At 37.8% G+C, this 22,023-nt stretch overlaps 2 protein-coding genes across 4 annotated transcripts in view; one reads left to right on the top strand and one right to left on the bottom strand.

The window, feature by feature from the left end:
• Window positions 1-22,023, bottom strand: part of gulp1a (GULP PTB domain containing engulfment adaptor 1a) — a 196,770-nt gene that overhangs the window by 106,204 nt on the left and 68,543 nt on the right. The window lies entirely within an intron of this gene.
• tfpia (tissue factor pathway inhibitor a) overlaps window positions 6,806-22,023 on the top strand; it is a 41,083-nt gene continuing 25,865 nt past the window's right edge. For 2 of the 3 annotated variants that reach the window (XM_067444417.1, XM_067444418.1), the window contains exon 1: window positions 6,806-7,005. In XM_067444417.1, the coding sequence (XP_067300518.1) occupies window positions 6,924-7,005 (82 nt within the window). In that variant the 5' untranslated portion in view covers window positions 6,806-6,923. The remainder of the gene's footprint in view (window positions 7,006-22,023) is intronic. The other variant, XM_067444416.1, reaches the window with a different exon arrangement.

Genomic DNA, 22,023 nt, shown 5'->3' with positions numbered 1-22,023 from the left:
AAAGTGACTCAAAAATGAATGGGAGTCAATGGGATGCTAACAGCAGGTGATGGTTTGGTTAGCAATGGCCGCCCCTATGGGTGGAACGCTTTCCGAGTGCTAGTTACCCCCTTGGGTAATTTCCCCTGAAACAGCTTCAGCTGTTAGCAGCTCCTCCCCTTTTTTGAAACAGCCAATAGCGTTTCGTTAATATACCGTTTGACTAGATCGCAAGAGCGGACCTTTCTGCTTGGTAAAGCCAGTTTCCTCTAACACTGTTTATCATCATAATCTCCTCCACATCGCTTTGAAATGCATCACTCTGTGCAGAATTCAAATAGGTCGATGTTTGTTGTCTGCCGCGCTGCGCTCTCGTGTCTGTAGTCTAAATTTAGACCAGAGCCGTTGGGGTGCGTGCGCTGCTGCGGTGCGTGAAACTAACGTGAAAACAGACTTCATTCGCCTCAAATGAAAGAATATTTACACTGAATCGTTTCCTATCACATATATAGTGTGTTATGTGCCCTTCACCATGTAGAAATTAGTAAATGTGTGTTAACAACTGACCGATTTCAGCCACAGCTTCAGCAGTGTAGGGGTTTATATTCTTTATATTCTAGAGAGCATTTTGATTGGACAGAAGATTTGACGGGAAGGTGAAGTCTGTGATGATGTCACCAAAATCTGAGATTCGTTTTAACGGAAGTGGGAGACTGTACATTTTGAACGCTTATATCTCCTAAATGCAAATTTTGTCGTTTTGGTACATACCATCTTATTCATAACTTTAAGGCTAACACAGTCATACTAAAAGCTAAAAAACTTGCATTTTGATTTCAGTGGACCTTTAATACTGAGATGATATAAAAAAAACAAAAAAAACAAACATTAAACTCACAAGCATTACTTTTTAATGCATAGTCATATTTAAGTTTGCATCACAAAAAAGAGGTTTCATACCAAATTTTCCATCAAGTTTTCTAAATAACTTGTGGTACAGCGTTTTAAAGTGAACATGGAATGTTTTTTTATTTGTTTTGTAAAATTTCCCCTGAGACAATTAATCGCCTATTTTGGGAGTGTCCCCAAACCCAAAAGTTTTGTTTTGCTAAATTGTTGTTTATTTGACGATGATAAAAAGCCTTTGTCTATATTTGATCTAATTATTATAATTGGACATTACTATATTCATAAAGGCAAAATGCTAACTTTTGAAAAAATAAATAAATAATTGATGGTAACGTATGTTTAAACAATATCCAAAGGTAAATCTCTCTCTCTCTCTCTCTCTCTCTCTCTCTCTCTCTCTCTCTCTCTCTCTCTCTCTCTCTCTCTCTCTCTCTCTCTCTCTCTCTCTCTCTCTCTCTCTCTCTCTCTCTCTCTCTCTCTCTCTCGTGTATGGTTTTATGTCTTGTATGTAAAATATGTGTTGTTCTTATTAAAGTTACAAATTAAAGTTAAAAATGAATGTACTGTGCAGCCCTTTCTGAAAGCCTTTTGTGCAGCCTAGTTGATTTGATCTCTCTGAAACTATATTAGCCTACCTCAAAAACAGGTTTGCCTTTTATATGCAAAACGATCCCACATGTTATGAATGATTTCACTCCTGATTACATCCTCAAATGATGATGCTGCTGGAAATGGAATAGCCTTGTAAACTACAGCGATAGATAGGCTATACATTTTAGTGCTCGTATACAGCACAAGAGATGAGGAAGAGATGATTGAATCTGGTTTAGCTGAGTATAAAACAGGACAGACTTAGGATATTTAATCTGAAAGTGAGCTCTACCAAAGGGCTAAGATTAATAGTTACCTTGCAACATTATTCTCAAACTGGATCATCATTCACCTTATCTAGTCTACTAGCAGTGGTTAGGTTCTGCCCAACATGATAAGTCTCTCCTCCTTCATGCCATCATCTCAGATTAATCAGTGATTAAGAATTTTTATGCTAGAATCCCTATTATGGCAGCAAGCCTTTGTTCTCAACTTCCTGTATAGGATAATTGGCAACGAATTAAACCCTACAGGCTTTTTATATAACATGAACACAAGACCCAAATACATATTAATCAGTTAACTCTCTTTTTCAAATTTTACTTTAAGGAAATCACAGAACCCTAAGTGTATCCGAGGGCCAAATGGAAACGTGATTCATTGCTTTGGGCAAACCATTGCTCAAGGTGACTTGAAGCGGTTTGTTTTCCATAAGATGGATAAGTAGATAACTTGATCTGACACTCTATCCTCTATCTCAGTATACTGAGCTGTTGTTGAGTCTAATCGCATGGCATCCTGAATCGGTTAGCTGCACATTTTGCATTAACAGAGACAACACTTCAGAGATAGTCCGTTCTCACATTATTTTCACAGGCAGTTTTGTCAGGAGATTAAGGTTCTGTTATAATTGCTATTATCTTTAGAAAGGGATATGTTGACTAAGACAAAATCAAGAGGGTTTAGCATATGTAACAAACATAATATGGAATATAAAGGAATAGATTAACCCAAAATCTAAATTCTGTCATTTAGGATCACCTTTGACTTTCACTGGAAAAGAGCCATGTCAACATTTTGCTATACTACTTTTTTGTTCCACTGTGAATGAATGACATAAATGATTATATTTTTATTTTCAGGTGAACTTATATCAGCCTGAAAGGTCAAACATACATTTTGACTTCCTACTTTCTAAAATTAACCTGACAAATAAATTACAATACAAATGTTTGCATCAGTCTCGGAATAATGTTCATCGACAGTGAGTCAGCAAGTTATTTAACCTTCCTTCCAGTCACTTTACCATTTTTACCAAACAAAAAACATTCCAGTCTCTGTTCTTAAACTTTTTGTTTTTTTGTAAATGTCAATGCATTGCATAATGAGATGCCCACAGGTATACTGTGACATTAAATGACTGCAGAGGAAGCTTATTATAACTAGCACAAACAATATAATGACCTTCAGACACTGAGAGGTGATTCATTCAATATCAAATAGCACTGCTTTCAAAAAAACAAAAGACGAATTACAATATTACTCTATTAAATTAATTGAATCTCTGTGACTTTATTAAAAGTGTATGATCTTTTATTAACTTTTTGTAAACCGTTAAAGTTCACTGTATAGCCAGCAGCCATATCACCCTGTAGCCCAAGACTTCCCACTGAAGCTAAGCAGGGCTGAGCCTGGTCAGTACCTGGATGGGAGATCAACTGGGAAAAGCTGCTGGTAGAGATGTTAGTGAGGCCAGCAGGGGGCGCTCACCCTGTGGTCTGTTTGGGTCCTAACATCCCAGTATAGTGATGGGGACAATATATTGACAAAGAGCAAACTGTTAGTAAATCAGGCCCTTAGTCTACAATAACCATCATGTTTACACAGCGCAAACAACACCTCTACAATTACTCCCAATTTGTGTGGCGTCAGTCAGTAAAAGAGAATAACTAACTTAAGTTATATTATTAATTAATATTATAATATTTACTTGGGAAAAAACAAAAATTAATAGTAATAATATTTACTTGGGGGAAAAGCAGATCTATACTATTCTGAAAGGAATAGTATGGACATTAAGGTGGAAATTCAGTCTGAGTAATTTGGACTGAATCGCAAGACTTATGTTTGAATGGTGAAACATCAGACTGTTGGCTAAAAAGAGAACTTTTTCCAAACAGGCCAACTTAGTAAACTTCAAGTGATCGTGGTTGCAGACTAATTGAAGGTGGCCTTACAGGCTTATGTTCAAGGTAATCACCACCGTAAATGCATGATGGACTGTGATTATCCATCTGTTTCCAGGCAACATCGGCCAGCACCGCACAGCAGAATGAGAGCATGCCTGCCCCAATCATGCTTTCAGACCTGCCATCATGGCACACACCAATCTGAGGGACCCAAACCAGATGAACGAGGAAGGGTCCATGAAAACATTATCCATCTAAAACATTATCTATCTATCTATCTATCTATCTATCTATCTATCTATCTATCTATCTATCTATCTATCTATCTATCTATCTATCTATCTATCTATCTATCTATCTATCTATCTATCTATCTATCTATCTATCTATCTATCTATCTATCTATCTATCTATCTATCTATCTATCTATCTATCTATCTATCTATCTATCTATCTATCTATCTATCTATCTATCTATCTATCTATCTATCTATCTATGTGAGTGGTGGTGGTTGAACATTTAACACTTTCCTGCTGATGTAATGAGAGGTATCTGAGATCATAAAAGCATATCAAGCTGTAAATTTTTCATTTTTGCATTGAGATGTTATGATGGGAGTACAATTTCATGTGGGCTAAGGGTCTGAACCGAGAGCACATTATGCTTTGGCACATGGAATATTTTGATACACATTTGAGGCTAATAAAAAAGCAAGGTTTGTTGTATCATGGGAACAACAAGGCCAAAGAAATGCTTACACTTTTCCAGTTTGGAAAACTTCAAAAATTGAAGTGTTATTACATAGCCGTATGCTTCATAAAGAGCACTCCGGTCAGCTGAGCATTTGCTTATGTTTGTGGTAATCCCAAGAGCCAGGTTGAAGAGCAGAGGAGACTATGTTTTTGCAATTGCTGCCCTGGAACTCTTTATGAGGCAAGCAATTACTATATGACGTTTAACACGTATCTGTTATATATTGCATAATGCTTACATTTAATTATTGTGGCTACAATGTGTATAGCATTTTGTCAAACACCAGCTGTTTTCTTAAATGTACTTTATAATTTCTTCTTTTGTTGTTGTTGTTGTGGATTAGTTAGTTTAGGTTTAATACTTTCTCTAAAGGTTGAATCATAATTCCTTTAAAGACAGATACAGTTCATCTATTCAAAAGGCCAAGCAAAAGTGAGTCAGTAAAGAACACAAATCTAATTCCTGTAAGTGTCATGGCCGCAAGCAGTGTTATCACTGTAGTGAAAGTCAGGAAGGGTGGGAGGAGGAAAAAAAAAAGCAAAAAGTGTTTTCCAGTTCTGGAAAGTCTTTAATTTTTTTTATGGAGCCTACATTTTTGTGTTTTTGCTCTAAAATTGGCTGTGAATTCCAAATATATTATATTTGATTCTTAAAAAAAAAAAAAAAAAAAAAATATATATATATATATTTATATATATATATATATATATATATATATATATATATATATATATATATATATATATATATATATATATAAATTATATATATTTAAATATATATATATATATAAAATTACTTTCTGCTTTTATTTAAAATTAAGTTAATGGTTTCTTTTTGAGAACAGATCTTTGATCCCAAAAGAGGACACTATGTTGATAATTATTGTAAGTGCACAAATCTTTTTTTTTTTTTTTAAATCTTTCTTTCTTTTTTTAATGCTTTTATTTCCAAGAGAGACCACTAAAAATGAGCAGTGTTTTGCACATTTATGGAGTTTTAAATGGTTAATTTTTACAGTTCTAAATGGTTATATGGTCACTGTTTTTACTACATTAGTTTGAATCACTACATTTTAGTGATGATAAATATTTTCAATAAATTTAGTTATGGATTGTTATAATTTAAAATGTTCTAAATCGGTTTTATTATTATTATTTTTATGTTAGAATTTTGTATGTGTTTATCTGTTCCAACGTTTAATAAATCAGACACTGATGGCCCAGTGTTTTTTCAAGTGCTGTTTTTCTTTTCCAACCAAAAATGATTTGCGCTGGTTAGGGGGTACTTGGCTGAAAAAAAACATATTTCAGAGGGAAAAAACATCACTGAAAAAGGGGTGAGAACCACTGGTCTAAACCATCCAACATCCAGCTGCATTATATATATATATATATATATATATATATATATATATATATATATATATATATATATATATATATATATATATATATATATATATATATATATATATATATATATATATATATTCAAATTAAATTAATTAATTGCAATTAAGACTTTTTTAAGAGATTGCTTTGGACAAAAGACTAATTCATTTTAGTGACTCAAAACCTACAGCAGAATTAGTAAAGACCGATTCCCGAACAAATGACTCTCATGGTGAACCTGCTCAATTGAGTGAGTCAAACCATACAGCGCGACGAGCGTAGGTCGATTCCCGAACGAAAGTCTCTTTTGAGTCGGTTCTTTTTAAGTGAGTCAAAACATACAAACGTGACCATTTCGATTTCCAAAATAATTGGCTCTTACGAACCGACTCTTTTTTGAGAGTAAAAAAAAAAAAGAAAAAAGAAAACTGAACCGCAAGTTATTATAATGTTCAATTATCAATTAAAGAAATTAAAGAAATTAAATTAAAGAAAACTGAACCGCAAGTTATTATAATTAATGTTTAATTATCATTAGACTAATGGTATGTTTCGAAATGAAACAAGAACTCTAAATAATTTACTCTACACAGGAAAGTTACACTTTTGTAGGCTATTGCTGTAATCAGTAGTTTTATTAAAAACAAAGAAGTTAATAAGTTATTACCACATTTTGTTTTGTTTTATATCCTTAGGAACAGTTTGATTGTATATGTCTATTTATTTGATTAAAAGTCATTAAAAAGTCTGTAAACTAACTTAATTATGTGTGTTATGATGTGTTATTTTTTTTCTTAACTATAAAACTAATTTAGCAAGAGGCTATTGCGGACAGTAAATACAAATCTTTCTTAATATTTTTTCTTCTTCTTTAAAAGCACTCAAAAGACCCGTAAATGGAACCGGAATTAAATGGAATCAGACTCATGAAACTCATTCTTTAGAACAACTTTACCAGAACGAACTGTCACCCGGAAGTGAGTGACATTATTACAGCGCAGTCAATGAATACTTGGAGTAGTTGACTTGTTGGAGCCACAAACTAAACTTCAGCATACTTACTAGTCCACGTTTCTCTCTAAGCGTGTGTTTGCCTCGCCTGCTGGAATGGCTCCATTACTAAGCTTGTCATGCAGACCGCTGTTTCTACTGTCTCTTTTTGGAGTGTGTTGCACGAAATTTGCAAGTGGTGAGTTATTACTTTTTTCATGATTATTATTTTAAAGTAAATTTTCCCAACGTTTGGGGGATGCCGCTTTATGGAGCAATTATAGAAGTTCTAAAAACATTTAAAACTGTTTAAGAACAGAAGACTCAAATATTCTATACTATTTGTTGATTTAAATATACAGTAGCCTATAGTGATTCAAGTGTTGCCAGAACTTGTAACTTTAACCTCTCACGACCACTAAATGAAAGCCAAATCACGCAATGTTCACCTTTTTAAAGTGTTTATAGAGAGACAAAGCTGCGTTGAATCTAACGTGATATATTAAGATTATATTTTAGATCACAGACTAACGTTATAAAGATTGCATACTAAATAATAGGTTGTTTATAGTTAAGGTGTCCCGCCAACGCTCTGGTGGCTCAACTTTGATGGTTAAATCCAAAATAATCTTCAGGATTTATTTTTGTCAACAAACGCTGTGTGTATACGACCACAATTTCTAAAAGCAGATGAAAATCAAGGATCGACAGGATTTGACATTAAAAATGAGCATTTTGTGCCTCTTCTGTTCTGTTCTGTCCTCTACCGTATAGTTCTGTCTGCTGTGATAAACATGGGAAGATTTGAACTTTGGGATTTATATTTGAATTTGAATTTAATATTTAATTTAGTAAGTAATCCCTGCGATGCAAACAAACGGGCCAGTGTTATATGTCTTGAATTTTGAATGTTTCATGTCAGTAATTTAGATCAAAATCAGTGTGATAACACTTTTTATCAAGAAATATAAAAAGTATTTATCAAAACTCTAATTTTCAGTGGGTGTTTTGTTTATGAGGCATTTATTAGGCTATAAACACAAAGAATGTCATCCATTGATATGTATTTTAAAACAGTGAAATAGTCTAAAACATCATCATGCTGTTATCTATAAAATTTAATCAAAGCGCTATATAAAAAGTATTTTTATATCATAGCACAGTAAACATCTTCTAGATAAGATTAATTAATTACAGGGAATTTTTACCAAGCCCTTGTTAATTTATGACCATGACTAAAAGTAATTTAATTATATACAATCCTTAGATTTTAGGTATAGAGACAATTATAGATTTCATTATGACTGGGATATAACATCAATAATATTTGTAATTAATTGGTTATTAATCTATTATTTTCCTAGAACCCAACTCTTGCTGCCATAGCTCTTTAATAAGTTGCAGATGGAAAGCACTTATGACGAGGAAATGTGTTTTGTTCGTCTTGGCTGCCGTCCATGCATTGTGAACTTGTAGACCTGCTTAACTGCACCAATCAATATGCTGGCTCTCTATCCTCCATAAATCTCTTTAGCGTCTCTGAATGCTTGAAGGTCACAATCTCAACTCAACACTGTTGATGTTATGATGAAAGGATTTGTTTTAATTAAATAATCTTCAAAAATAGATTGGTGTACGTATGGGAATGAAATATGAATGCTGAAAAACTCTGGCTTGTGCATATGATGAGGTAATAAAAATCCGCCTGCTTGACACTATACTTGCTTCATGTTTGGGGAGATTTGACTTTGATTTCCTACTTTAAAGGGACACGTCTTTCCTTTGAAGCCAACATCCACACAAGTGTGATTAAATATGGTTTATGAAGCCCAAATATCAACTTGATTGAGTACCAGAATAATACCCTAAGACAAAATTCAACCATGATTTATTTAAAACATGATGGCTAGTTACCAATGCATTGTTTTTTGTTTTTTATTGGGATTATTGGAAATTTTATTTTATTATTCTTGTTTTAATGGTGCATATATTTTTTACTCTATTAATATATATTTACTCTTTTCCTCAGTTGTCATCTGGCACAGTGCATAGAAAGAGCAGTTCAATGAAAGATTCTCGCGCACATGCTTTTTAGTCCTGAAAAATGTAGAAGGAGATCTCTCTGTGAATAATGGAGCTGTACTCTAAGAAGTACAGAGTAAACTGTCATCTGTGAAGCTCACATAGAGACATTCGCTCTCACCAAATGTGACCTCCATTCTAAAGAATGGTGCGATGCAGAGTTCAGGCTTCTGCTATGGCGTGAACGTTTGTGAACCAGTGATTTATTATTAGTAACCTTTTCAATGAGCAAACATATAATGAATTCTCGTTATGCTAATGCCATAACTGACAGTGTTTTGTATATGACGTGACAAAGGTTATGTCAATTAACACATTTTGAAGGGTTTATATTTGTGTATAAGAATCACTCTCAGCCTCACAAAGTTGAGGTTGACTCTGTATATTTTTTTGGACAAGAAATTTTACATCCAAAGCCATCATAAGCTGCTAGACACATAATCCTTACTATTTTTTTTTTTCCGTTCTGGGTTAAATATACAGCTATTAGTCATGCCTCATTGAATGAGTCATTAGAGGAAGGCTTGTCTGAGCCGATAGCTCTATCTTTTTCCTGAGGTCTGACCCTTTTTCGAGGCGAATGGCTTGTTTGTAGCGACTCTTGGCAGAATTGCACAAAGCTCCTCCTTAAGGGACTTTTGAATGGTATGAAGTTCCAGTGAAACATCAGGAGAGGTCAGGGAGAAGCATGCTCCTTGATTGGACTACGACAGAGACTGTAATTGCATCTGTCATTCCTTACACATTTGCTCCGGATGAATCCATGCAAGACTGATGTCATTAAATATAGACTTACATGGTTAAAAAATGCATTATTCTCAAATGTGTTATGGCAGCTATATTGCTCAAACAGTGTAAAAAGGCCAAGATATGTAGGCCCAATCCCAGTTCTATTTTAAAATTGAAGCAGAGTGGCAAAGGCAAGGCCTAGGGGTGAAAATATTCCCCTAAGAAATGGGACTTCACTACTACACCATTACATGTCATCATACACCGTTTCTTTTAGTAGTGTCCTGTAACATTTAACCAGTATGAACAGCAGAGAAGTTTGTAGCAAGAATCAGGCACGAGCATGTTTAACTACTTACTCACTCCCAATGTAGTTTTTCACTGTATTTGGAATAAAACGGTGCTTGTTTTCAATTGAAATACGTGTCAGCCTAAGACGATACAGAATGAGAACATGCAACTGGAGGAGTCGCTTTTCCATCGGGCCAAACATTGTTTCTTAACCATTCCATTCCGTGTTGATCCGCCGGCTGGTACGGATATGGTTTCGTTTTCTACTGTGGCGCTGCAATGAGGGAGTACATTGCAATGTAATATAAACGTGTCAGGTGTTGCCTTGGTAACACGAGTTTACAGATGATACACGTGATGTAAATAGCGACTGCCTTATGAAGGATGGCCAGATATATTATAACTGTTATTAGTTTGTGTTCACTCTAAACAGGGTGTTTAGCAAGTTACAGAGGAACTGGCAACCAGGCGACACACAAGTGATCAATTCAGAGTGGCAAAATCAATACACGCATTCTAGCAGCGCGGTACTCGTGTGTGCAGGAAAAATCCTCATACCCCTTTGTTCAAAAAGTGGTCCTGAAAACTGTCATTTTGAAGGACTATCTGGCTCTTCCCCTTAACATCACCCATACCACTTTAGCCAAAAGTGAAATGAGAGCCCCTACCGCTTCACGTGAATGCATAAAACGAATGGATAGGGAAAGGGAAGGGGTTAGGGTTAGTCGATTATGTCTTAAAGGAAGTGTATGTAAGATTGTGGCCAAAACTGGTACTGCAATATACTTTCAAATGACTGTAGAGCGGTGTATCCCCCTCCCCCCGCCTCTGACTGGAGGTTGCCAGATAGGCTGCAGGATCAGCAGGAACGTTTGTAGCTGTAGCTGTGGTAACTAGAGCAGAGCTGGCAACTCAGATGCTGAAACACTAATGACTTGGTGATTGGTAGATAGGTGGAGGGCGGAGCTTCATGTCAACATCAACATCAGTTGAGGGCTGCAACAACAACTTTTAAATGACAATATCCTGACCGGGCTACTGTTATCAATGATATAAGGATTTGAATGAGAGATAAATAAGTTTGATAAAGATATTTTGCGAGCCCTGTGAGAGAAACATTCCGGTTGCCGCTTTCAAAACAATCCCTCCCTCATGTGAACAGACAGGAGAGCAGAAGCTAATTAAATATGCAAATCTTATCCAATCCTAGCCGGGGACGTTTACTTCCAAGTCTATAGTGCGGCACGCCCATTAAAAGCGAGGGTTTCTTTAGACAGCCTCAAATCTAAAGTATAGAATATAGCCTATCACTTCTTCATTATGATTTTTTGGAAAGTGAAAACCACACAAACCTCATTAGTTGACCTCAGCCATGAACACCCATTATTTATTTTTTAAAATAAAAATAATAAAATAAATGAATAAAACGGTTTATGACCCCTTTAAAATCAGCACATAAAATTTAAAGAAAAAAGTCTGCTGATTCTGTCTGGGCCTGCACATCATGTATGCCATGGATCAAAAGTTCCACAATGACTCTTCGTAAGATGACATCATTGGTTTGCGCTCATTACAAATCAGCTCAGCAATAGGGTCGAGTTAAGGCACGTTCTGACATAGTTCTTTGTCTGCTTGTTGGATCATAATAGAGCTGTATTAAGATCACGTATCAAGACTTACTTATTGCAAATGCTCTTTGGGCTGTTTTTCATGCATAGCGATATAGCATGGTTGAACACGCTGAATGGGTTTTGCATGCAAAACTCAAGTTTAATGTCAAAATTACTCATGAGGGCTGTATAATACTAGCCTGACAACCCAGACCCACATCAAGATGTTGGATCTGGGAACTTACCATTGGCAGGGCCCCGAAAGGTGGGATAAACGGTTGTCTTTCAAATTCCCTCAGCATGCAAATGGATGACGCTTAAACCAACCAGAGCAATGAAGGTGAAGTGAAGCTAGTTGATAGATTAAACTTTTATCGTATCCGGTTGGCAAAACACAGAACACATCTTCCTTTGTTAAAGGGTTGGTTCACCCAAAAATGAAAATTCTGTCATTAATTACTCACCCTCATGTCGTTCAACACCAGTAAGACCTCCGTTCATCTTCAGAACACAAATGAAGATGTTTTTGTTGAAATCCGATGGCTCAGAAAGGCCTTCATTGACACCAATGTCATTTTCTCTCTCAAGACCCATAAAAGGCACTAAAGATGTCGTTACAAAGCCCATCTCACTACAGTGGTTCTACAATAATTTTATGATTTTTTTATTTTTATTTTTTTGCGCAAAAATACTAAATAACGACTTATGTCCGATTATGGGCCGATTTCAGAACAAAGCTTTGAACCGTTATGAATCAGCGTATCGATTTATGTTTCGGATTGTGTGTCAAACCGTGAAACTGCTGAAATCACGTGACTTTGGAGATCAAAATCATGAATCGATACACTGATTCATAACGGTTCAAAGCTTTTTGTTTTAAATCAGCCCATCACAAAGTCTTTTTTTAGTTTTTTTTTGTGCACAAAAACTATTCTTGTTGCTTCATAATATTATTGTAGAGCCACTGTAGTGAGATGGGCTTTGTAACGACATCTTTAGTGCCTTTTATGGGTCTTGAGAGAGGAAAAGGTCTTTCTGAGCCATCGGATTTCAACAAAAATATCTTAATTTGTGTTCCGAAAATGAACGGAGGTCTTACGGGTGTCGAACAACATTAGGGTGAGTAATTAATGAGAATTTTCATTTTTGGGTGAACTAACCCTTTAAGAATGACAGTTCTTTGTTCTTTTCTTAAAGAAAAGCTTAACAACAAGTCTTCAAATTTATATCAGAGTCACGACCAAAGCCAATTCGAAAGACCGCTGTTCGCCAGCTTCTTTGTTTACACCGTCATTATGTTAAGCCTGCCCACCAACTCTATACACATGTAATTGGCCTGACCAGAGGTTGGTTTTTACAGCTCACAATTAGGGCTGGGCGATAAATAGTTTTTATCAATTATCTCGAGTGTGTAGTTTACATTGACTTGTGTGAATGAAAATCGGTTTTCTCTTTAACATGCACCGATGCTCCCCTCTGGGCTCTTGTAATGGCTCAGCCCTCCCCCTGCGCGTTTGCCATAGAGATACACAAACAACAAGGACAGTGTCTTACAGCATACAGTGTCATTCGTTATTGGTTCCGTTTTTTGCAGAACAATTAACAATATTCCCTGCAAAGTGGGTTTGAAGTCTGAACGGAACCGCGCTACCCCGGGTATTCATTTGAGCTGCGCGGACAACGTAGCAGCGCAAGCTCATACACAGGCCAATCTTGTGACAGACACTGATACACAGTGCTGGAGATCTAGTAAGAAAGCGTTTAAATTCACCACAGTATTAATAACATCGCTACTGTGAGATCTAGTGGAAGCGTTTGGCACAGTACTCTCTATTATAAACCACAGATATCAGATCAAACAGAGCTGACGTAGAGACAACATGAGCGAAGGTCGGGTTTCAGTCACAAATCACCAACATTCACTATGATTTACTGTAGTAACACCCCATCGATTTAGTGTTGTTGTTGTCATTATTTATCTCAGGGTTCGTACAACCTTTTTGAGATTGAAATTCAAGCAATTTCCAATGGTTTTCAAGAGCTTCACACTTATTTCCAGCACTTCAATGCTCTAAATATCCAATTTTAATGTTATTGTTAATGTAATGATTTGTAAAAATAAAAGGGGTATTGGAAGAAATAGTCAAATGTATTATTTTATGTGTATTATAAAAAATAAAAAAAGATTTTTTTAGGCCATATCGCCCAGCCCTACTTACAATCCAACTGAGAATTTCTAGACTACCCTGCTGCAAATTAGATTTGCTGTGGCTAGGGTGCATCTAGATTTCTAGGCTAGTACCATGCCAATATTATCAATAAACCTTTGCTTTTATATATTGTCTTGTGTTCTTAAACAGGAGAATGAGACTTCTTTGTTGGTGAACGTCATCTAACCACTTCAAGGATAAATAAAATATAGAAGGATATTGCGTTTTAGTGCATTGTCATCTAATTTATAAACCTTTAAAAGCATGTCTGTGAGTATCTGTGCTAATGTCTCCTTACAGCTCTCTGTATGAAATCTCAAAGTACCTTTAAGTTCCTTTAAGGCAATTCAGTGTACTTGGCAGCTATGTTAACAACACCCCCTGGCAACAATTTTCTATCACAATAGGCATGCAAGTACAGGTCATATCTACTTGAATGTGGAAATACAGAAATATCAGAAACTGTTGGTTAAAGTTCTTGAGGAACCACCCTGGTGGCTAGTTCCTAGAACTGCCCAGTGCGAAAGCCTCTAATGTGCATTCATGTTGTGCAATAAGACCAGCTAATGCTTTATCATTAAGGAAATGTGGGATTTTATATTTATAATAAAGGGCATGACTGATCATGATTTCTCCCATTAATTTATCCGATTCCTCTTTTAATAACGCTGATATTGATCCAAAATGTATGCTTTTACCATGCGACATCTTAGCCTTGCACATAAAAGTGCCAAAAGGCATATCTCAATTCTTTCTTTGACTCAGTCAAACATTCATTCTGTGCCCTGGAGTATCAACTCGTTTCATGACAGTTCCCATGGTGATAATTATTGTGGGAAAAAACCTTCAAAAGGTCTCCCAGTTTGTCAAGACCTTGTTTGATCTGTTGCATTAACAAACTAGCACTGCAGTAAAGGAGGGCAATACAGTAACATTTAAAATGTCTTTTAAAGATCTTTCCAGACACCCCATATAAGTGGGTTGAACAAGCAATTAACTGAAAATGAGCATATATTTTTGTTTTTAATATGAGCCCTCTAAACACCCAGAAGTCATGCTGAATTATTTGCCCTATATGTATTCCTGCCTGCACACGTTTGCATCAACAGCCTCATGGTGGTTAATCAGTGCTCTCAATTTCCCATTTTCTGTGTTGTGTACAGAGATAGAGAGAAACCAGATAAGCTTTTACCTCATGCGGTTAACCAGCTATACAGCATACCATGCAAAGCTGTGAGATATCTTTCCCTCTCAGCCTTCTGTTTAACGTATGTCAACATCAGGTGTCCCATATGGCCGAGTAGACCGCTGGTCACACACTCATTTAAAGAGCCAGAATCCTCTCATGCAGTCAGTTGCAGACCTGACAATGATTAATTGGGGTGTATGGGATTATTTGCTTCAGCGAGCCCTGAACTGCAGACCTCAGATAATTGCACCAGTTGACGGCAAGGCGGATTTTCTGTCCCACAAGAGGTTCATGGGATCCGACACGACAAGGTTTACTAGGTCACCCATTGTTGTTATCTCTGAACGGTAGTAGAATAAACAAGTTGTGACCTATCTGGGATATCTGGACCAAGTCATTGCAGCAGTGCAGGATTTTGTACACAAAGATGATCTGCTGTGGCAATAGCAAACAGGCCTAGACATGGATCAAGTATGGACACCTGACAACAGCAGAGTGGAAAAAGTCAACGCTATGTTACAAGTCAGTGCACAAGATACACAACTCAAAGCACCCATATCGGTTTTGTTTTTTCTTTCTGTTGAAATACTTTCTCTAATCTCACTTTAACATGCAGAGACAAGTATTTATGTAAATTATTTAAAGGGGTGATGAATTTAGGAATCAACTTTCCCTTGAGCTTTTGATAAATAAAAGGTCACATGGTAATATAAGAATATTATATTACAGTGCGCGACGAAACACCACCTCTACAGCCCGTCTAATCCAGTAGCCCCGCCCACCGGCTTGTACTAGCTGGTCAACAACAATAAACATGCCGAGGAAGATTAAGATATTGCGCTATTCCTGGTTGTGGAAGAACACAGTCGCTGCATAAGCTTCCTTCTGATCCTAATATTAGGAATGAGTGGTTGAACTTTATTTTTTATGAAGTTCCAGCTCATGTGGGGAAGACATGTTCACTTTATTTCACTGCGGAATCGTTTGTAAACAAATCTCCAGTCGATGCTGGATTTGGATCCGACAGGAATGGTGCAACACACCGATGTGAGTAAAATGCGTTTTTATATGTAATAGTACTGCATTGTTATAGATCGTTTTTCTTATGTGTACGTGTCTAAAAGAGCATGGCTTTAGTACGCTGGACTCAGACAAGTATGGGTCAGGGCTCGCAAATCCCAGCAGGCCAATCAATCTCTTAGCATTCCGTTCTTGTTCTGCTATTCTGTCTCTCAAGTTGACATCTGAAGAACGCGCGCAGAACGTGTATGTGTGTGTGCGCGGTTGCTGGCGCGTTTGGCTGCCGCTCCTCTCACCGTCTTGTTTGTTTTAGTAATGTTTTAATAGTATTTTAAGCGCCTATATGATTGAAATGATGGTGCCATTTTACTTGTTTCGGGCTGTTCTTTTTATTTCTGTGCTCCACCTGGAATATCTGCAATGGAATAATTTGAAACGAGCGACGGGGAATTCAACGCGTTGTCTGTGTATGTGGATTCTACGACATCAAGATCACGGTGTGGTACGGGGATTCAACGTCTAGAACCAGCTGTGTTTGGGGATTTAATGACTATGGCCTTAAGGTACACTACACACGAACTGTTGAATTTAAAACAGTACCCATCTCGTTTAGCTAAAGACTCTTACGATCTTTGCCGTGACGCTTGCTTGCTATGTCCTAAACGGTATATTCACCGGGGTTCGAGGTGAAGCTTTACAGCTTCGTCTTCTCCCACTATTTGTATTTCTACATGCCGACGTAAGACTAACAATCTGTTTTACACTGGTATTGATCAACGTAATTTAATTCTAGTGCCCCGTGTGGAGATTAAGTCATTGTTGACTCCATTTCATAGCTGCATTATTTAATGCCCGCTCTGTGAATAACAAGGCACTGTTCTTATCGGATTTTATTCTGGACAAAAAGTTGGACTTCCTGTTTTTAACTGAAACATGGCATAGAGAAAATGATGGACTTCTGTTCAATCAGATCACTCCTGTTGGTTTTGGAATCTTAGATCTTCTGAGATTATCTAGCAGAGGTAGGGGCATTATTGTGATTTACAACCTGCAGATAAGCCCTGTATCTGTTTCCCAGTTCTCATCATTTGAATGCCTAGTTCTGAGTATTTCTGCTCCTACACCTACCATAATTGCAACAATCTATAAACCACCTAAGACATCACACAAAGCTTTTACATCAGAATTTGCTGAGTTTCTGTCTATGTTGAGCTTGAGATTCCATAGAATTCTTATTGTGGGGGACTCTAATATACATGTGGACCGAAGTGACTCTGCGGTTGCCAAGGAATTTTTATCACTTCTTGACTGTCTTGATTTCTCACAGTTGGTAACAGGCCCAACTTATTGTAAAGGCCATACCCTAGATCTTGTGATATCAAATGGTTCATTTGTATCACAGTTATCATCTTTTGACATTGGATTGTCTGATCACTCAGCTGTTTTCTTTAATCTGGAGATGCATCTTTCAAGTGTGGCCTACAAATTGAACTACAACATTCCGGAAGTGGAAGTCTATTGATCAAACAGTTTTTTCTAATTCTGTTGTATCCACTTTAAGTGACCAGCATTCAGCATCTTTGGAGGAGAAAGTTTCACAGTTTAACAATGCACTTGTTACTAATCTTGACTCTTATGCTCCTCTAAGGTCACATCAGATTACTTCAGCCTGCACTGCTCCTTGGTATAATGATAATTTGTGTACTAGGAAGGCTGCATGTCGTAAAATGGAGCGTAAATGGCGTCTTACTGGCTTGAATGGTCATTATTTGGCTTGGAAGGACCTTCTGGGTGACTACAGAGCATTAATTGAGACTGAAAGATCTTATTTTTCTCAGACTATTGAAACAATCAAGGAAACCCCAGACATTTGTTTCAAACTATAAATAGACTGCTTAAAGTTGATGCTGCCACCACCTTGCCTGTTTCTCAACAGCTATGTGATTCTTTAAAAAAAATTTAAACTCTAAAATTGAAAATGTTCGCAAACAAATTTCTGGTGCATCTGCTCCCACTGTCCAACTTCTCTGTTCACCTGGGTTTACTGGTTTTCCTCTCTTGCTTGCTTGCTTGATCCTATTCCATCAAGCTTATTTAAGTCTTGCTTTGAGCCCTTTTGTCCTTAGTATTATGAATGATTCATTGCAGATGGGAGAGGTTCCAGCAGCATTAAAGATTGCTGCTGTAACCCCAGTACCAAAAAAAGAAAATACTACTCTGGAGGATTTTAATAATTTTCGGCCTATCTCCAACCTTCCGTTCATGGCAAAAATACTTGAGCGTGTTGTTGCCTTTCATCTACGTAACCATCTCGCAATTAATAACCTGTTTGATCCTCTTCAGTCAGGTTTTCATAAATTCCACAGTACTGAAACGGCTTTGGTCAAAGTTACCAATAATTTGTTGATGGCTTCTGACTCTGGTGTAATTTCCATTCTCATCCTTCTTGATTTAAGAGCAGCTTTTGATACTGTTGATCATGGTCTATTACTCGCCCGCCTTGAACAAGATTTTGGTGTGTGGGGGACAGCTTTGAAGTGGTTTAAATCCTATTTTACTGACCACTCTCATTTCGTTTCCATGGGCGGTTTCAGGTCTGAGATAAGCTCTGTTTTCACTGGGGTTCCTCAGGGCTCAGTCTTGGGCCCTCTGCTTTTTAATATTTATCTGGCACCACTTGGACAGTTGTTGTGTTTGCTTGGCCTCCATTTTTGATTGTTAATGTTACTTTTATTGTTTAAACTTTGTATTGCTTGTTTTTTGTACAACGCTTTGAGAAGTTAAAGTATAAAATAAAGTTTATTATTATTATTATTATTATTATTATTATTATTATAGTCCAATCAATCGCGGGTCGATGAGAAATAAAACATTGTGTTTGTTTGATAAAGACATTTACGAGCCATGTGATCGAGAGAATCATTCTGGTTGCTGCTTCTCCCATTCTTTCCTCTCTCATGTCACTGAACTGACAGGGGAGGTTAAGCTCATTAAATATGCAAATCTTATCCAATCCTAGCTGTGAGTGTTTACTTCCAAGTCTCCAGTGCAGCAGGCCCATCAAAACCCAGCGTTCAGGAGACAGCCTCAAAACCAGTGTAGACACTAGCCTATTACTCACAGTGCCTTGCGAAAGTATTCGGCCCCCTTGAACTTTGCGACCTTTTGACACATTTCAGGCTTCAAACATAAAGATATAAAACTGTAATTTTTTGTGAAGAATCAACAAGTGGGACACAATCATGAAGTGGAATGAAATTTATTGGATATTTCAAACTTCTTTAACAAATAAAAAAACTTAAAAAATTGGGCATGCAAAATTATTCGGCCCCTTTACTTTTAGTGCAGCAAACTCTCTCCAGAAGTTCAGTGAGGATCTCTGAATGATCCAATGTTGACCTAAATGACTAATGATGATAAATAGAATCCACCTGTGTGTAATCAAGTCTCTGTATAAATGCACCTGCACTGCGATAGTCTCAGTGGTCCGTTTAGAGCATCATGAGTTTAGAGCTCTCAGAGCGCAGAGAGCATCATGAAGAACAAGGAACACACCAGGCAGGTCCGAGATACTGTTGTGGAGAAGTTTAAAGCTGGATTTGGATACAATAAGATTTCCCAAGCTTTAAACATCCCAAGGAGCACTGTGCAAGCGATAATATTGAAATGGAAGGAGTATCAGACCACTGCAAATCTACCAAAACCTGGCCGTCCCGCTAAACTTTCAGCTCATACAAGGAGAAGACAGAGATCAGAGATGCAGCCAAGAGGCCCATGATCACTCTGGATGAACTGCAGAGATCTACAGCTGAGGTGGGAGACTCTGTCCATAGGACAACATTCAGCCGTATACTGCACAAATCTGGCCTTTATGGAAGAGTGGCAAGAAGAAAGGCATTTCTTAAAGGGGGGGTGAAACACTCAGTTTCAGTCAATCTCATGTCAATCTTGAGTACCTATAGAGTAGTATTGCATCCTTCATATCTCCGAAAAGTCTTTAGTTTTATTATATTTATAAAAGAAATATAGGCTTTACCGAGTCTTTCCGGAAAAAACCGAGCGCCTGGAGGCGTATCGTGTGGGCAGAGCTAAAGAATGACAAGCGCGCAAAGCGGTGACGTCCTCAAGCGTGGAGAAACCCAGCTATCTCAGCTAATACAGATAATGATCCACAATCAAATCTGAGGGAGAAATAAATTGAACAGGAGAAACGGCAACATCAGGACGTCTGTCTCTGTGGTATGTTACTGTATTTAATGGCCTCTCCACATTTCTGTGTGTTTACTCGCAGTGTATGAGGACATGATTCGGTTTATGGACTATTGTATGCGACTAGACCTTAGAAGTAGCAAGCAAAACGGTTTTGCACGTCAGAATACTGTAACGTTATACAGAGAACAACAATGGAGTAACCGTTAACAGTTAGCGCATTTGAATGACGAAGCACGCGATCGTGTCGTTTACTGATGTTTACTCATGCGTCCGTAGCCAAAAGCAGAGACATTTGAAGCAGTTTAAGTTAACTCACCGGCTGCTTCCAAAGCAGGACCGAAGCTTTATCGCTGGGACTGCTCCGTCAAAAACACACTTCTTTGGTATGATTTGGTAAAGTCCTGACAGCAGTGGCGTGTAAATCCATTTTGAGACGCAACTGAAACGATGTTGTGAAGCTTCCCGTCATTTCTGCGTTCAAATCGGTTCAAATGTAGCGCTGCCTTCCCGGAATGCTGTGCTGAAGCGCTGAAGTCGCTCGACGTCACCCATAGGAATAAAGAGAAGCGCGGCGCCACATAAGTGTTCATGGACGACTGGATCTGCACCTGAGAGACTGTTTACAGCGTGCTCTAGTCACGCGCGCGCGCACCCTACCGGGAGAAGAGCCCGTACGGCCCATACAAGGACCTTCCGCTCTTATTAACGTCAAGTCGACCCATACTCGAAAAAAAACTCACCGAAACTTGTGAGAAACCGGAAGGAGTATTTTTGACACAGAAATACTCCATCAAACGTCCAACATTAGTTTTTGAAACTTTGTCTATGTTTAGGATGGGAATCCAAGTCTTTAACAGTGTAAAAAGCTCAGTATGCATGAAACAGCATTTCACCCCCCCCTTTAAAGATATCCATAAAAAGTGTTGTTTAAAGTTTGCCACAAGCCACCTGTGGAACATTTGGTTTGCCACAAACCAAACATGTGGATGATGATGCTCTGGTCAGATGAAACCAAAATTGATCGTTTTGGCAACAATGCAAAACGTTATGTTTGGTGTAAAAGCAACACAGCACATCACCCTGAACACACCATCCCCACTGTCAAACATGGTGGTGGCAGCATCATGGTTTGGGCCTGCTTTTCTTTAGCAGGGACAGGGAATATGGTTAAAATTGATGGGAAGATGGATTGAGCCAAATACAGGACCATTCTGGAAGAAAACCTGATGGAGTCTGCAAAAGACCTGAGACTGGGACGGAGATTTGTCTTCCAAAGACAATAGGCGTTTCTCAATGTCAAGGAAGGATCCTCGGAAGCCAGAATTCTAAGGATGCCACGTCATCGACATCCGACGAAGGACTGTTCCAATGTCGAGGATCCTCGGAATTTCAACCAAGGACTGAGTCCTTCGTTCGAAAAATATGTCATATACAGAAAAGGATGCATATGAGCCTTCGCACACTTCGCATTCTCAAATCACCCACAATCCTATGCGCGCAGCTTCGCTATCTTCAGACGTTCGCGGAGTTGGAGCGTGAACGGGGCAAATATGCTTGTATCGGAGTTTGTAGATGGGAAGGAAGGAGGCGGGAACCGGCAAACGTTCAACAACTTTATTATAAATAATAAACAAAACGAAAGTAACACGGGGAAACACATTGTCACCCTCACCCTCACGGGCGACTGCCCGCACACACATAATAAAACATAAACAAACCATAACATAAACTCCAGGCCTAGTCCTCTCTTGTCTTCCACGCTCCACCATTTATACTCCAATCACTTTGCCGTGAGCCGAGACCGGTGTGGCGATCAGCTGCCGCTCATTATCACTCCATCGGCCCGCTCTCACGGTCCCTCACCTCGCTGCTTG

This window comes from Pseudorasbora parva, chromosome 5 (genome assembly GCF_024679245.1).
Source record: "Pseudorasbora parva isolate DD20220531a chromosome 5, ASM2467924v1, whole genome shotgun sequence".
Taxonomy (NCBI): Eukaryota; Metazoa; Chordata; class Actinopteri; order Cypriniformes; family Gobionidae; genus Pseudorasbora; species Pseudorasbora parva.
This window is presented reverse-complemented; position numbering and strand designations above follow the sequence as displayed.